This window comes from Cricetulus griseus, chromosome 3 (assembly GCF_003668045.3).
Source record: "Cricetulus griseus strain 17A/GY chromosome 3, alternate assembly CriGri-PICRH-1.0, whole genome shotgun sequence".
Taxonomy (NCBI): domain Eukaryota; kingdom Metazoa; phylum Chordata; class Mammalia; order Rodentia; family Cricetidae; genus Cricetulus; species Cricetulus griseus.
In genome coordinates this window covers 193,591,477-193,608,720 of record NC_048596.1, presented here as the reverse complement: position 1 = coordinate 193,608,720, position 17,244 = coordinate 193,591,477, and the positions used below count along the sequence as shown (strand labels likewise).

General features: G+C 43.7%; 1 protein-coding gene and 1 pseudogene across 1 annotated transcript; both read left to right on the top strand.

Annotated features, from left to right (window-relative positions):
- On the top strand, positions 1-1,462 carry LOC118238462 (annotated as a pseudogene).
- A 294-nt stretch (positions 1,463-1,756) lies between these two features.
- Gcsh (glycine cleavage system protein H) lies at positions 1,757-12,967 on the top strand. The gene is made up of 5 exons (XM_027410786.1): positions 1,757-1,985; positions 6,084-6,163; positions 8,190-8,253; positions 11,258-11,389; positions 12,220-12,967. The coding sequence occupies exons 1-5, from the start codon at positions 1,847-1,849 to the stop codon at positions 12,315-12,317; spliced, it is 513 nt and encodes a 170-aa protein (XP_027266587.1). The 5' UTR covers positions 1,757-1,846; the 3' UTR covers positions 12,318-12,967.
- The last annotated feature ends 4,277 nt before the right edge of the window (positions 12,968-17,244 follow it).

The window sequence follows — 17,244 nt, the reverse complement described above, 5'->3', positions numbered from 1 at the left end:
ATTGGGGTGACCTCGAACATGACCTGGGACCCCGGATACTTGAGTTTTCGGGGGTCTAACAAAAGGAGTTTGTCTAACTCTTACCCCCACCCCACCAGCAGCCCAGGCTAAGGATCTAACACAGCTTCTAAGCATGTCTTGTCCCCCTCTTTCCTGATCCACTGTAGACACCCTGTGGATTCCCTACCCCAAACCCACCCCATGCTCTCCTCTTTGCTAAGGGAAAACTGACCCTTTTTCAGGGAGCCCTGTCCCCCTTCTCTTGCAGGACTTCTGCAGCCACCTCCAAGTAAATCCTGTTTTGTCTTGGTAATGACAATCCATTTCCCTTGATAGTAAAGAGTTTAGAGAAGCCAAGTTGTGCCCAGTAAGGAATGGGGGTCTCTGACTGGATTATCAACCCTGAGATGGACAACACCTACTTTCTTGCTGTATATTAAAAATCTTCTTATGGGGCTGAGACTAAGGGCTACAGCTGGGAAATTGAAAAATGCAGACCATCAAGGCACTGCTCGTTACTCCAGTTCTGATCAGCTCCAATACCACAGGTCTAATCAGGAGTTTGCCTGCCTCCCTCTTGAGTAGACCAGAGGCCCCATCTAAACAGCCTTCCTGCAGCCGCTCCTCTCTCCAGATGGCCAGATGGGAATTCCAGACCAGTGTTGTTTCCTAGGACATTGACACAGCTGCTAAGTTTATTGGTTGGTGCTGGGGCTGCCACAGTTGGTGTGGTTGGATCAGGGGCTGGCATTGGAACAGTGTTTGGTAGTTTGATTAGTGGCTTTGCCAGGAACCCGTCTCTCAAGCAACAGCTCTTCTATGCCATTCTGGGCTTTGCCCTGTCTGAGGCCATGGGGCTCTTTTGTTTGATGGTCACCTTCCTCATCCTCTTAGCCACATGAAGCTCCATGGGGCCAGCCAGCCATCCCTGCTGCTTCGACTCCATGCCTGTGCTGGTGCTGGAGTGTGCTAAGCCTTACCATTAAACAACGTTTCTCTAAAAAAACAAAACAACAAACAAACAAAAAATCTTACGGGGTTGGGAAATGAGACAGTGGTTAAGAGTACTCACTGCTCCTGCTAGTGCAGAGGACCCAGGTTCATTCCCATGGCTGCTAAGGAGCAATGAATGGGCTGAAAACTCCTGATTCTCCTGTCTCCATCTCCAGGGTGCTGTGATCAAAGGTAGTACAAGGCCCGCATAAATTGTGTTATTCTCTATTTCCCTTGGGTTTAAGAGTCTCTGGCCCTCTTGGCATCTGTAAAGTAATAAAGTGGCTTCCTGGGTTGTTTTCAGCATTTAAAAACTTATACGATCTGTGTCAGAATGACTTTGTCAGATGCCTACCACTGATCTTCAGATGAAATGAATCCCCTTGCGGGTGACCTTGTGCAGATGGGCGTGGCTGTGCTTTACTGGGCCTGGCGGGACCTCGTCTTCCCTAGGACTTTTTGACTTAATGGCATGAGACTGCGTTAGCCCAGCAAAGACATCCTTGCTGGGTTCTTTCTCTGGCCACTGAGGAATGCACAGATTGCCGACCCAGTGCTTGCTTTCACAAGATCCCACTCTAGGCGCGAGGCTCCGCCCTTCGGCGAGGCCCCGCCCCTCTCCGCCCAGCCATTCCGCGCCCCGCACACAGCCCCATCCGGGCCTCGGCTCCTCAACAAGCGCACACCCCCTCGCGCGCCTTGTCCTATCTGAAGTGGAACCTTCGAGCTGTCCAATCAGAGAGCATCTTGCCCGAGCTCCGCCCCGGGCCCCGGGCTCCGCTTACTCTGGCCCGCCCGGTTAGCGCCCGCCCGGTGGCGGAGGCGCAGTGCGGTTACTCCAGCAACTCTGATCATGTCGCTGCGAGTGGCTAGGAGCGCGTGGGCCGTGGCCTGCAGTCTGCGCACCGCCGTGGCCTCCTGCCCACCGGGGCCCTGGGTGCCGAGCGCCGCCGCCGTCCGCGCGCTGAGCACTGGATCGGCTGTCCAGTCGGGTAAGTGAGGGGCACGTGGTCCAGCCTCCCGGAGACGAGTGAGCTGTAGCTCTGTCCGCGCTTCTTCTTGCTCTTGGGATCCTGGTTCTGCGGCCCTTCTCCCTCCCTCGAGAGGACACGAGCAAACTTTGCCCCCGGGGTGGAGCTAGGAGGGAAGGCCCGTTGGACCTGCAGATAACCCGACCACTCTTGCAGGAGTGACTTACATGTGGGTGCACGGAGACCCCAAATGTGGAGTGCTTAACTAAATGAATCATAACAGGGAACTGTTAGGCAGAAGCACCTACTAAAATTTAGCACTGAGTGCACGCACAGATAAATGAAAGAAAAGTCAAAATGCAGAAATAAAAGCTTTTTACTACCCCCCCACCCCCCGCAAAGCCAAGCATGGCGTTGCTGTGAACTACAGAAAGCAAGGGAAAGTGTTCTAGACTTCAGAGAAGTTCTGATAACGTCTGTAATTGAGTCACTGATGTGTACTGGGGCTGAAAAGAGCCTAATTTGACGGACTGGAAATAACTGGGAGACATGCCCATTATACGCCTTCGCATAGTTAGCTGGGAAACAGTTTTCTTTCTTTATGTGCAAATAGTGGAGACCCTAGCTGCCCTTTGTACGATCCCTATTCAGACAGCACAAATCTGAACGACTGCTCTCAGCAAGTCTTTTGGGTCAGAAATCTGTGCGAATTCAAAATGTTGATCACGTTATTCCTCAGTGTGGAGTGCAAAGTTTGCTTCTTTCTTGCTAAAATTTTTCTATTGTTTGTGACACAGCAACACAGAGGTGTGTTGCTGACTAGAATACAAGGGAAGAGCACTGCTCAGATAACTCCATTTCAGACCAGGTATGGTGAGTGGCTCCCACCTGTAACGATGTCAGCACTCCTGAGGTGGAGGATCACTGAGTTCCAGACCAGCTTGAGCTACATTGAGTTCCAGGTTGTTAGTTAAATATTGCCCAAAATATCAATTCCCATGGTCTGCCTAACTACTCGGGTTTTCATTTTTACCCTCTTGTAACTGGCAGAATTGTGCACACTTATTTTGCAGGGTGCAGGCCCTTCACTTGGAAAAGCTCACAATCCTGGTTCTTCCTCTCACAACTGTGTGGTCTTGGGCCCAGTCTCTCAACTTCTCAGAACCCCAGTGTCCTGCATTAGAACAGTGGAGGAAGTAGCTACCTCAGAGTTACTGGGAGGAAGAAATGAATGAAGGTCCTGTCACTGAATAGTGTTATTAAATATTACTGTGTATTTCATAACCAAATGTACACATAACACTGAGCCATATTAGATAAAATAGATTTGTGTTTGAGAATTGGAAGGGTTTCCCTCATTTACAGCTCAGTTTTTCTGAGGCCTCAAACCATGGTGGGTTTTATTTCTGCTCCCTGAGGCATGATCTCAGTTTAGTTGGAAGACTCCTGTGTAGCCCAAGAATGACCTTGAACTTCTGATCCTCCTGACATTGCTGGGACTAAAGACAAGCACCACCACACTCAGTTTATGCAGTGCTAGGGCCTGATCCCAGAGCTACCTCAGTAATAGGCAAGTACCCTACCAACTAAGCCACTTTCCCAGTCCTCAAACCATGTTTTTCAAGGCTTAGCAAGAAAGTAATTATTTACCTAATCTGCTTTTTTTTGAGTCAGGTCAAGGGTTAATGGAGAACTGGAATCACACTGTGGTTAGCCTAGGTAGCTTGACTGGTCTAAAGGATGATAATGGACTTTGAGGTCAAGTGGACCTAGGTATGCTGAGCTGAGAATGCTGCTGGCTCAACCGACAGCTGCAAAGTAGAGGCCAAAGTGTAGACAGTCAACATTAGCAGGGTGATACATATTTGTAACTGTCCGCCCCTTATAGTCAGACACTATGGTTTTGAGCTGCTCGTGATTGGTAATGTAATCAGTGAACTCTAGACTTTTAAGAGAATGAAAGTTGAGTACTGCAGACACATAGCTATACATCATCTTTGACCCAAATTTCTTTTCCTTTAGTTTTTAGTAGTATTGGGAACTGAAGCAAAGGCTTTGACAAGCACTCTTCCACTGAGCTCCAGGCCCCAGTTATCTTCTTTAAACAACGGGAGCCATTTTCTTCTAGGACAGGCTTAAATGAAAGAAGAATTTTAAGAACTTGGCCAAGTTACAATTGTAGGAAGTCCATCTCAGTCCTTAGAACTAAATTGCAGTATCCTGAGCCAACTCTACCTTAAGAGCCACATTGCCTTTTTTAGGTTACATCGTTTGGTTTTTATATCTTTTTAGTTTTTTGAGACAGGGTTTCTCTGTAGCTTTAGAATCTGTCCTGGAACTTACTCTGTAGACCAGGCTGGCCTCAAACTCACAGAGATCCCCCTGTATCTGCCTCCTGAGTGCTGGGATTAAAGGCATGCGCCACCACTGCCTGGCTGGTTTTTATATCTTAAGGATTTATGTTATAGGTGTTGTGCCTGAGTGTATGTCTGTGCACATTGGTGCCTGATACCCTTGGAGGTCAGAAGAGGACCATGAGATTTACTGAAACTGTAGTTGTAGGTAGTTGTGAGCCACCATGTAAGTGCTGGAAACTGAACCCAGGTCCTCTGCAAGAAGAGCACATGCAGGGCTGGAGAGATGGCTCATCAGTTAAGAGCACTGGCTGCTCTTCCAGAGGACCTGGGTTCAATTCCCAGCACCCACATGGCAGCTCACAACTGTCTGTAGCTCCAGTTCAAGGAGTTCTAACATCTTCACACAGATAAAGCATGCAGGAAAACACCAATGCATATAAAATAAAAATAAATTAAAAAAAAAAAAGAGGAACACATGCTTCTAACTGCTGAGCCATCTTTCCAGCCTCAAATTTTTTTTTTCTTTTGAGACAGTGTCTTGTGTTGCCCAAGCTCCCTTAAACTCTCATACTCAACAGATCTCCTGCTTTGGCCTTCTGAATATTTCAGTTATAGGTCACTGTGCCCTGTGTAAATCTATCCCCCTCCCCCATTAGTGGAATGAACCAGAGCCCCCATGGTAGACAAGTCAACATCTACTGAGCTACATCCCCAGTCCTTCAAAAGTTGTTTTCTGTTTGATATCATCTTAATGTTACTTTATTCTTTTTATATGTACAGGTATTTTGCCTGCAGTTATATCTGTGTATCATGTACATGCAGTGCCTGTAGAGGCCACAAGAAGTCAGTTCCTTTGAGACTGGAGTTAAGGATGGTTATGAGCCATTGTGTGAATGCTGGGTGTTGAACCAAGTTCCTTTGGATGAGTAGCCAGTGCTCTTAACTGCTGAGTCATCTCTTCAGGCAATCTTAATAGTCTTGAACTCATGATCCTCCTGCTGCAACCTCCTAAGGGCTGAGTTACAGGCATATGCCATTGTGTGCAGTTAAACTTTGCAGATTGGCCTTGAATTTGCAATCTTCCCAGCTCAGCCCAGGTATTTAGATGAGTCAGCTGTATACTTCTTGGTATGCATCACTTTCTTTGTGCTGCCTCCCCAAATCCATTACCCCAAACCTGTCTTCAAAAGAATAAAGTTCTTTGTTCAAGGCAGACCTTGAACATTCTATAGTTATAGAATGAATTCAGGAAATATGCTCTGAAATTTTGAGTGATTTAGACTGATGTTAAAACAGATAAGCCCAGGGATGTACAAGGTGTTCCATTTAAGATACATGTTCTTGGGGCTGAGAGATGGTTCTGTGGTTAAGAGCACTGGTTGCTGTTCCAGAGGTCCTGGCTTTGGGTCCCAGTACCACCATCTTTAACTCCAATTTCAGGAGATCTGACATCACTTCTAGCCTCCATGAAGCCTGCATACATGTAGTGCATATATACACATGCAGACAAAACCCTCACATACATAAAACCAATTTTTTTACAACATTTATCTCAGTGCATCTGTGGCTACACAAAAATGTGTTTTAAAACTGCCCCATCTTTACACATTGTTGTTCTTTACTGGACATACTACTGCAAAGTAATTATCAGTAAGTCAATCTCAGTCCTGGGGAAGTCTTACCTTTTGACAGAAATGGTGTTTGAAGGGCTGTTGAAGAAGTGACACTGCTGCTTTTCTGAAATACTGGTCTTCTGTTTTAGTGCGTAAATTCACAGAGAAACATGAATGGATAACCACAGAGAATGGTATTGGAACAGTGGGAATCAGCAATTTTGCACAGGTATTGGATTGTCTTGAAGTGTTTATAACAGTCTGCTCTCAAGTAGTTTGGATTATCTCTACCTTATGAAGTGGTATAGTTCTTTGGAGACCCTCAGGGAGCAATCAAAAGTAAAATATGTAAAATGTAAATTAGTTAGAGTATCATATGGTGTTAAATGTTTAAAGAGACACTGTGTTTGGCATGTTGGCACAAACACCCTCAGGCCAAGGCAGGAGATTATGAGTCTGAGACCAACCTGGGCAAGATTTTTTTTTTCTTAAACAACAGTACTTAAAAGCAGGGAATATTATTTAAGAAATATTTCATGTTGAACAGTTAAGAGCAAGACCAAGGGCTGGGGTGGGTTGCCACTGTAGATATGTGAGAACCTACATGATCAAAGATTTTAAACACAGATAAACACTGCTGACACAAAGAAGAGACCTTTTATTTAGCTGGTCTTTATTAATAACCCTATTTTGCTCTCCTCATACTGAGATATATTTTAAAAGAACAAAAGCAAAGCAGTAGCATGGCCAGTGGTTTCAACTGGAGGGATGTGTGTAGTGAGGTAGGAGATAACTGTTGGGAAGACCTCTAGGGTTCGATACCTTCACTGGCATACCTGTATATCCACTGAGGGGCTCAGTACAGGTTGTCCATCTACAAGAGGGAATCACCTATTTGACAGCAACTTATGGAATGTATGTGATACAGCCCATCTGGGTGGTGTGAGGGAAGGTGTGTCAGTCACCTGAGGCAGTGGTGCTGGTGTCTTGGGAGGCAGATCCATGAGGACCACTGTTTGATGAGAAAGTGGGTAGGATTTCATGCAGTGCAGTTTGGGTCACAGCCTAAAACTGCAGAGATGGAAAGCACAGGGTGCTCAGAACACCTAGTAGTCTTGCTTGGAGCATGTGCTTTGTGCCTAGAGATCAAATCTGGCTGGTGGTTTGTTTCTTGTAGTGCAGCTTCTGAGTTAAAAAATTATTTTTAGACCTGCTGAGATGACAAGTAAATGTGCTTGCCACCAACCCTAACAACCTGGTTTGATCCTTGGGACACACACGGTAGGGTGAAAGAACCGACTCCTTCCAGTTACCCACTGACTCCCACATGTTTTTACACATGTACGTGCAATGCATTAACACATGCCCACAGTGCGCTTATCATTTTTTTTAAGTTTTATTTACTTATTTTTATTACATATACAGTGTTCTATCTGCATATTTGCCTGCACACCAGATGAGGGCACTAGATCTCATGGTAGATGGTTGTGAGCCACCGTGTGGATACTGAGAATTGAACTCGGGACCCCTGGAAGAGCAGTCCAGTGCTCTTGACCTCTGAGCCGTCTCTCCAGCCTGCACTTAACATTTTAAAGTATTATTAGTACTGTGGGTTGAACCCTGGGTCCCACACATGCTAGGCAGGTTCTCCACTACCGGGCTACTTATTTCTAGCCTTTTCTTTTTTTGGTTTTTCAAGACAGGGTTTCTCTGTAGCTATGGAGTCTGTCCTGGAACTAGCTCTTGTAGACCAGGCTGGTCTCGAACTCACAGAGATCTGCCTACCTCTCTCCCCCAAGTGCTGGGATTTAAGGTGTGCACCACCACTGCCCGGCCTAGCCTTTTCTTACTTTTCATTTTGAAATAGGCTCTGGCTACGGTGCCTTAGCAGGGCTTGAGCCAATTCTATAGCAAATGTGGGTCTTGAACTTGGGTTCTCCCTTTCTCAGCCTTTGACAGGTGTACCAAATCTCATTTGACTTTATTTTTGTGCAATGGAGACTCATTATGTAGCTGAGGCTGTCTTTAAACTTACAGCCTTCTATATCTGCCCCTCAAGTGCTGGATTTTAGGTATATGCCAGCACACCTGGCCCATTTTACATGTTTAAAGGGTTGTAAAGCAAAGCAAAGAATGTAGCCCCTCGATGGTGAAATAGATAGACAAAAATATAGGCAATTGGGTGTTTTTGTCTCTTTCCTGTTCTCTGATTGGGTCAACTTGTTAGATATTTTTATGTTGTTTTTGTATTTTAGGAAGCTTTGGGAGATGTTGTTTACTGTAGTCTGCCTGAAGTTGGGACAAAATTGAAAAAACAAGGTGAGTTTGTTTCTCATTGTGAAATGTCACTGACCAACCAGCCTGGCCTTAAACTCACAGAGATATACCTGCCTGCCTCCTAAGCCACCATACCCAGTTTTTGTTTGTTTTAAACAGACAGGGTTTCACCATATAATCCAGGCAGGCCTCAGACTCCCTGCATGGTTAGATTATATGCATGTGCCACCATAGCTGGTTGTTTAGGTCATTAGTTTGCTTTGGAGACTTCATTTTTTTCTTTCATATGTTTTATTCATTTAGTCTTTATGTATTTTCTTTTTCTTGCCTTATTGCACTGGCTGGGACTGTCTGAAAAATGTTGTAGTAGAGGTAGTGACAGTGGGTGTCATTGTCTTGTTCCTCATCTTAGGAGGAAGCAGTTGCTATTTCATCAATAGGTGTGATGCTGGCTATGGGACAGTTAGATGCTCATTATTAGTTGAGGTTCCTTTCTGTTTTTAAAGAGTTTGATCATTACTGAATATTGAATTTTGTCAAACTAATTTTCATTTATTAAAATTATTATATGTTTTATTTTGTTAATGCAAGATTTAAAAGTTACATTTAGTGTGTGTGTGGTGTGTTCACATGTACATGCCATGACCTGTATGTGGAAGTCAGAGAACACAACTTTGGAAATTGGTTTTCTCCTTCGATTATATGGGACCTGAGGACCAAACTGGGGTTGTTTTAATCTTTTTATTTTTTTTTAAATTTTTTAAATCTTTATTTTATATGCATTGGCACTTTGACTGTGGGTGACAGATCACCTGGAACTGGAATTATAGACGGTTGTGAGCTGCCGTGTGGGTGCTGGGAATTGAACTTGGATCCTCTGGAAAAGCCATCTCTCCAACCCCGGTTGTTTTAATCTTAATGGTGGTAAAACAATTGTGTGTTTTACCCAGAGCTTTCATCTAGCTATCATTTAAGCAGTAAGGTACATGTCTACTGCTGCCACAGGAGCCCTTGAATTTCATCCTAAAACAGATTTATTTTTTATGTTTAAGCAACCTTACTTTTCTAGAATAAACCCCACCAAGCATGATATACACACCTTTAAAAATACTCTATTAGTAAACTGGGTGTACAGCTGGGAGGTGGTGGCACACTCCTGTAATCCCAGCACTCAGGGGGAAAAAGAAAAAGAAATCTGGGTGTACTGGCATTTAACTTTAATCCCAGCACTAGTGGAGGCAGGTGGATCTCAGTGAGTTCTAGACCAGCCTGTTCTAGAGAGTTCCAGGACAGCCAGATATACAAAGAGAGACCCTATCTCAAAACAAACAAAATAAAACTATTTTGCCAATGCCAGGCATGGTAATGCATACTTTTAATTTCTACTGAAGGCAGAGGCAGGTGGGTCAAGCCTAGCCTGTTCTATGTATCTATTTGCAGGCTGGCCAGGACTAGTTAGTGAGACCAGATCTTTAAAAAACTATAGTGTGTGTGTGTGTGTGTGTGTGTGTGTGTGTGTGTGTGTGTGTGTGTGTGTTGCTGGATTTTATGTTTATCTTGATAAGAGAGTGAGTATACTATTCTTCCTTGCCTGGTTCCTTTTGTGTAGGCCAGGTTCCTTCAACTTAGGATCTCTCCTTGATTATTATTATTATTTTTTTTTTTTCAGAGACAGGGTTTCTCTGTGTAGCACTGGCTGTCCTGGAACTTGCTCTGTAGACCAGCCTGACCTTGAACTCACAGAGACCAGCCACCCTGGGGGCAGTTTCCCTCCATCCACCCATGGGTCTAGGGATTGAATTTATAGATCAGATGGGAGCTCTTAGTTACATGCCAGCCTGCATGCCACCATCCTTCCCACGATTATAATGGACTAACCCTCTGTAAGCACCCCCCCACCCCGTTCCCTTGGTCATGGTGTTCATAGGAATAAAACAGTAACTAACACACTTGGCTTCCATTTTACTAGATAATCTTTATTCTAAAATGCAGTTTCCCTTGGGGAGCTGTAGTTAAAATCTTGGCACAGTTCTTTCAGCCTTTACCAAGTCCCTTGGGTGATGTCCTATGTACACAAGGTTTAAGGCTCCTTCAGAGACCAGGATATGTGACACCATGTATGGCTAATAAACTGAAAGAATTATGTTTTACTGAACGTCAGCACACTTGTGTTCAGTCACACTGTCGTTTGCCCTTTGCTATATGTAAAATGTATATGTTTACTCCTTTGCAGCCATTTATGCTGTTCATGACCAACACAACCTGTAGTTTAACTTTAAATAAGGAAATTCAGAGCTGGGCAGTGGTGGCATGTGCCTTTTGATTCCAACACTCAGTGGGCAGAAGCACTTGGATCTCTTATTTCCAGGACAGCCAGTGTTACACAGAGAAATTCAGAACTTTTTAGCATGACTGTATGGGAGGTGACTACTTTTTCATAGTTTGTCTTTAAATTGCTTTGTAACATTATTCATTTGGAGGGATGTCAGGGGGACCACTTGCAAGAGATGGTTCTCTCCTTGTATCTTGGTACTGAGGATTGAACTGAAAGGTCTTCAGGATTAGCAGCAAGCACATTTACCCACTGACCCATCTTAAGGGGTCTTTTTAAAAAGATTTTTGGTTTGAGAGGTTTATTTTTTTTGAGACAAGATCTTCTGTAGCTCAGGCTAGTTTCTAACTTCCTCTGTTGCTGAGGGAGATTTTGAGCTCCTGATTCTCCTGCCTGTCTCCCCAGAACTGTGATTGCAGGTGTCACCTGCATTTGAACCCATTGCTTTATATATGCTAGCCAAGCACTGTATCCACTAAGCTACATTACATCCCTCACCATATTTTCTATTTTTGTTTTTGTCTTTTTGTTTGTTTAGACAGTGTCTCACTATGTATCCCTGGCTAATCTGGAACTCACTCTGATCTCAAACTTACAGAGATACTCCTGTCTCTGTTCCTAGTGCTAGGATTAAAGGTGTGTGCCACCACTCTTGGGCACATTTGTGTTTGTAGTATTTGATGTTAACTGTTTTCTTTCACTGCTTCCTTTTAGATGAATTTGGTGCTTTGGAGAGTGTGAAGGCTGCCAGTGAGCTCTACTCTCCTCTGTCTGGAGAGGTAACTGAAGTCAATGAAGCACTTGCAGAAAACCCAGGGCTCGTCAACAAATCCTGTTATGAAGATGGTACGTTGTTACTCAGAATTTCAGCCCTACAGTAACCCAGTGAAGTATGCCAGCTGCAGTTTTGTCCTTGTTATAGATGAATGGAGGACCCCAAAAATGTATCTAGAGCGTCAGAGTCTATAAGTGGCAAAATCGGGTTGTGGTTCTCTTTGACCTACTACTTTGCCCTTCATACTTTCTAAGGCTTTCTCTCTTTTTAGGGTGGGGTGAGGTGGGTGATTTGAGACAGAGTCTCTCTATATAGCCATTGCTGGTTCAAAATCACATAGATTCACCTACCTCTGCCTCCCAGGGGCTGGGATTAGAGGTGTGTGCCACCATACCTGGCTCCAGGTCTTTTTACTGCCCTAATAGTGTTTGGTATGTCTTTTTTAAAAATATAAATTAAATTTGTTTGTATGTATGTGCAGGTACTCTTAACTGCTGATCCATCATCTCCCTAGCCTCAAGATTTTATTTAAAAATATTTTAATTAAAAAATATAATTCTGTGTAGGAATATTTACATTTGAGTGCAAGGGGCCAGAGGAGGGCATCAAATCTCCTGGAGCTGAAGTTATGGGTGGTTGTGAGTCACCTGATGTGTTAGGAACCAAACTTGGATCCTTTGCTATAGCAGTATGCTCTCTTAAAAACTGAGCCATCTCATTCCAGGCTACTAATTTCTTAGGGCTAAAATTTATTGAACAAATAATGGATGTATATTAAGAATAACAGCATCATTTAATTGAGGGCACTGTATTAATTTTGAGAGACTTAACAAGTTTATATTTTGAATGAATTTAACTTTTGAAAGGGGCAATTTGAAATGAAGTTTTGTTTTGGTTACAGGTTGGCTGATCAAGATGGCACTGAGTGATCCTTCAGAGCTGGATGAATTAATGAGTGAAGAAGCATATGAGAAATATGTGAAATCCATTGAGGAGTGAGCATGGCACCCCCACTTCCAAATAAAACTGTCGGAAGGAACCTGATCCAGCATGCTTAAGTTAGCGGAGAATAGAAGATCTGAAATAACTTCTAGCAATACTGATGGAAAGAAACTACTCTCAACAGTGCTACTTAAAAAACCCCAACTTCCTGATGGGTACAGATAAATACAATGAACATATTTTTAATAATCTTCATACTAGGTATTTAGATTAGGGTTAAGCTCTGGTGTTTAGAATTCTTGAGATCATCTCTGGTAAAAAGCGGTTATGAAGCTGGGTTTGCTGACAAACTACCCTTTAATCCCTTGACAGGCAGATCTCTTGTTCAAGGTCAGCATGGTCTACTAAAAAGTTCCAGGCCAGCCAGAGTTACATGGTAAGACCCTCCTAGTTATAATTCAGGATAACAGTGTTATCTCAAATAATACTGTAACTTACCCATATCCACTGGAGTTTGGTTGAAGGACTTAATGTGTTTCTCATTGGAAATGCCTGGGAGCACAGGAAACTATTGTACAGGGTCAGATGAAGGACAGTACTGTCTTAATTTTACCATGTGCTGTGTTGGCTGCTGTTGTTTTTACACCATGAAGTACTGGCTTTGCAAGACAGTGAGAAACAAATAAAACATTCATCCTCTTTCTTCATCTTGGTTTTTATTTGGACATTAATGTCTCATTTAGTGACTACTAGTTTTAGAAGGACTAATTTTAATTTATAGGGTGTGTGTGTGTGTGTGTGTGTGTGTGTGTGTGTGTGTGTGGTGCTAGGGATACCACTGAGCTACACCCTGCCTAGCCATGGGAAATTATTATTTATTTTTAAATTAAGCCAGCGGCTGAATAGAGGGTTCAGTGATTAAGAGCAGTTGCTGTTCTTGTAGAGAACCTGGGTCCAGTTCCCAGCATTCACATGGTAGCACACCACTATCCCTAACTCTAGTTTCAGAGAATCTGCCACCTTCTGACCTTTAAAGGTACCAGGCACACATAAGATGCACATGCATACATTCAGGCATAAAGCACATAAAACAGTTCTAGAAATAAAAATAAATGTATGCCTCAACAACGGAAGATGTGAGCGAAGTAGATTCGAAGGCCTGAAGTCACTTAGCACTGTCATTTTAATATGGTTAGGAAGAAATCACTAATGCTCACCTGGCAGGGAGACATCCATCAAGAAGTGATTTTCTCAGTGTACATTAACCCTCGTGTTTTCCCTTGAGGCAAATTAGTTTATATAATTTACAGTGATGGGAGACTGCATTCACTCTTTCACCTTTGATCATTAAAAAAAAAAGGAGAGAGAATGAAATTGCCATCTTCACTTCTTATCATGCTAGCTTAGAAGAGGGAAAATGGCTGACAATTGGTCGGCATTGTACACAGTGTGACTGAATTTAAATCATGATTAGGTTTCCATCTAATAGCAGACACTAGAACTTTCTGACAATGATTTACTAACTCTTCTACAGTTCAAGTGTACTTAACTGCCAAAAGGTATTTTCAGATAGATAATATGGCATAGTCTTTAATTTAGTGAACAAAAAAAAAAAACACCGATGGCGTGGGGCGGGAGGGAGGGATATGTCCACACACAAATATGTGTAGCTAAGCTGGGTGGCTCGAGCCTATGATGCCAGTACTTGGGAGATGAGGGTCAAGGTCATCTTTTGGTTACAGATCCCATGGTAAGCCTGGGGCTCAAGCAAACTCAAAAACAAAAGTGAAATAACTGTGTGAATACACACACAAAAGAAAAGTAGGTAGACTTATATTCCCTCTGACTACAGTAGAGGGAAAGATTCAAACACCTGGTGGTAAGCTGCAAAGGAGCAGTTTCCTCAGAGGAGAGCACTTTCCTAGACACTGCTGATGGAAAACGGCTGCCACCAAGTTTATCTTTGTATCCTCACCAAAAAAAAAAAATACCCAAGGTGTCATGGATGACTCTTTTGTGTGCTTAGCAATAGGTTAATTAATCTTGCTGCTCAGGAACTAGGTAATAATTACATAAGTGTTCTTTGATCTTTATAATCACCAACCTATCTATTACTATACCCCAATTCACAGAAAAGAAAGGTGATATGGATAAGGTATTGAACACTGATGGGTCACGAGAAGGATTCTCACCTTTCCTGGTATAACTTCATTTGTTCCTTAGCAAATGCAAACAACTGTAACTTGAACTGTTCTACTATGAACTCAAAATTTTTTTTGGGGGGGGGGGGTGTTTTGAGAACAGGGTTTCTCTGTGTAGCTTTGGAGGCTGTCCTGGAACTAGCTTTTGTAGACCAGGCTGGTCTCGAACTCATAGAGATTCACCTGCCTCTGCCTCCCAAGTGCTGGGATTAAAGGTGTGTGCCACCACCGCTCAGCTAATACACAGATTTTTAAAAAAAGCTTCAAAATCTTGTGCTTTAAAATAACACAAGTGGAAAATTGTTACCTGACCTCATGTGACATGGAAGTAAAAATTGATGTGTAGTAAAAATAGTTTAAGATCATGTTGGGGGGATGGCTCAGTGGATAACACCTTTTGCTTTGAAAGTGTAAGGATCTGTGTTCAAATTTCAGGGACCCACCTAAAAAGCCAAGTGTGGCTGCAAGGACACAGGAGGATCTCTGTTGGGGCCCAAAAACTATCGATTATAAAGTTTCAGGGTCGGGATGCTGGAATGTAGAAGACGGCAGATAGATTCTTGTCTATCACCATGCACAAAACTTAAGTCCAAATGGATCAAAGACCTCAACATAAATCCAGTCACACTGAACGTATTAGAAGACAAAGTGGGAAATACCCTTGAATTAATTGGAACAGGAAACTGCTTCCTGAACACTAATTATACCAGTAGCATAGACTCAGATCAACAATTGATAAATGGGACCTTCTGAAACTGAGACGCTTCTGTAAGGTTAAGGACACAATAAGACAAGCCCTTTCAGAGACTTAAACAGTCTCTCCTGGAGGCCCCTGCTCTTCATCTACCAGACTTAACTCATCCTTTCTCCCTCTACATAACAGAAAAAGAAGGATTTGCCCTTGGAGTTCTAGGTCACAGCTAGGACCTTCCTTTGCACCTGTAGCATATCTGTCGAAGAAGCTAGACCTAACTACCCAAGGATGGGCATCCTGCATAGGTGCTTTAGCAGCTGCTGAGCTCCTTATCCGTGAGTCAAAGAAATTAACCTTTGGGTCACCCATCACTGTCTTCTCCCACCACAACCGGTCTCATCTCCTAACCTACAGAGGCTTACAAACTCTACCTCCTTCCCAAGTTCTTTCCCTCCAGGTGGCATTAGTAGAAGATGCCACACTTACTTTCCAATCTTGTCCACCCCTTAATATCTCAAATCTACTTCAACCTAACGCTAACTGTTATCCAGCTCATTCCTGCATTGAAACCTTGGAGGAACTATTGCCCCATCCTTCACACATACAGGAGGGCACTACCTCAGGCCACCTATACCTAGTACACAGATGGCAGCTCCTGTTTACATGAGGGGACCCGTAAAGCGGGCTATGGTATAGTGTCAGATACCAGGGTGGTGGAAGCACTGGCACTCCCTGCCCACACTAATAACCAACAGGCTGAATTAATAGCCCTCACCCATGCCTTCCAATGGCACAGGGACATTCTCTCAATGTTTACACAGACTCTAAATATGCTTTTCACATCCTCCTGTCCCATGCACCTATTTGGAAGGAACGTGGGCTACTTACTACAAGAGGAGGATCCATAGCTAACTCAGGTTATATTATGGCCATTCTAAAGGCCTCTCACCTCCCCAAAGCTATAGGAATTATTCACTGCCGGTCACATCAGACTGACAGCTCCGTTATCTCTAGGGGCAACAACCGGACTGATGAAGCAGCTAGGGCTGCAGCCCTCCAAGGCTACCTCACCCACCACAGGGAATCCATACACAACCCACATCCTCACAGCCACCTCCTGACATTAGACAAATTCTGTCCTACTTACACCAGCTCTTCCACCCTAACAGTAAGGCTCTTTCTCTGTCAAGGCTCACCTCCAACCTACTTCTGAGGACTTAAATTTCTTAAAAACTATCACTGCCTCTTGTAAAACCTGTCAGATGTCAAACCCTAACTCTAGATATTGTAACTCCCCTTTTCCCACCCACCAGGCTAGGGGCTCTCTCCCAGGGACTGACTGGCAACTTGACTTTACCAACATGCCCACAGTCAGGCTAGTTAAATACCTCCTGGTACTAGTAGATACTTTCTCAGGGTGGTTAGAGGCATATCCTACCACTAACAAGAAAGCTCAGACAGTCTCTGAACATCCTTCTCAGGGAAATTATTCCCCGATTTGGGATTCCAGCCTCTCTTCAATCAGACAATGGTCCTAAGTTTACCTCTCAGATCTCTCAAACCCTGTCTAAAGCTATAATATTCCTTGGCATTTTCATATTCCATATCACCCCCAGTCCTCAGGGAATGTAGAGTGAACTAACCGTTCTTTAAAGACTGTTCTTGTTAAAATGTCACAGGAACTTCGCCTTGACAGGGTAAAGCTTCTGCCTCTGGCCCTTTTCAGGCTTAGGGCTCTCCCTAAACAACCGCTTTTCATTTCACCCTTTGAACTCATGTACGGGCGGCCGGCTCTAACACCTGGCCTCTCACCTAAACTCTCACCTCTCCCTGAGCACCTGCTTACACCTTTACTTCATCATCTCTGTTCCCTCCTATGGGAATTTGCTGCCCACTCTCTACCTTGATCATGTGCTTCCCCTGTACCTCCCCAATTAATATCGGGGATCAAGTATTTCTTTCTCCTCCAGACCAGAGCCCCTCCCCCTGTCTCCTAAATGGAAGGGCCCCTTCAAAGTAATTATTGTTACTCCAACAGCAGCTAAGCTTGAGTGCCTTCTCCACTGGATTCACTTATCCCACCTCAAGC

Coding starts and splice junctions, on each gene's coding strand:
- Gcsh (XM_027410786.1), top strand. CDS start 1,847: ATGTCGCTGCGAGTGGCTAGGAGCGCGTGGGCCGTGGCCTGCAGTCTG. Junction 6,164..8,189: donor GAATCAGCAATTTTGCACAG/GTATTGGATTGT, acceptor TTTGTATTTTAG/GAAGCTTTGGGAGATGTTGT. Junction 8,254..11,257: donor GACAAAATTGAAAAAACAAG/GTGAGTTTGTTT, acceptor GCTTCCTTTTAG/ATGAATTTGGTGCTTTGGAG.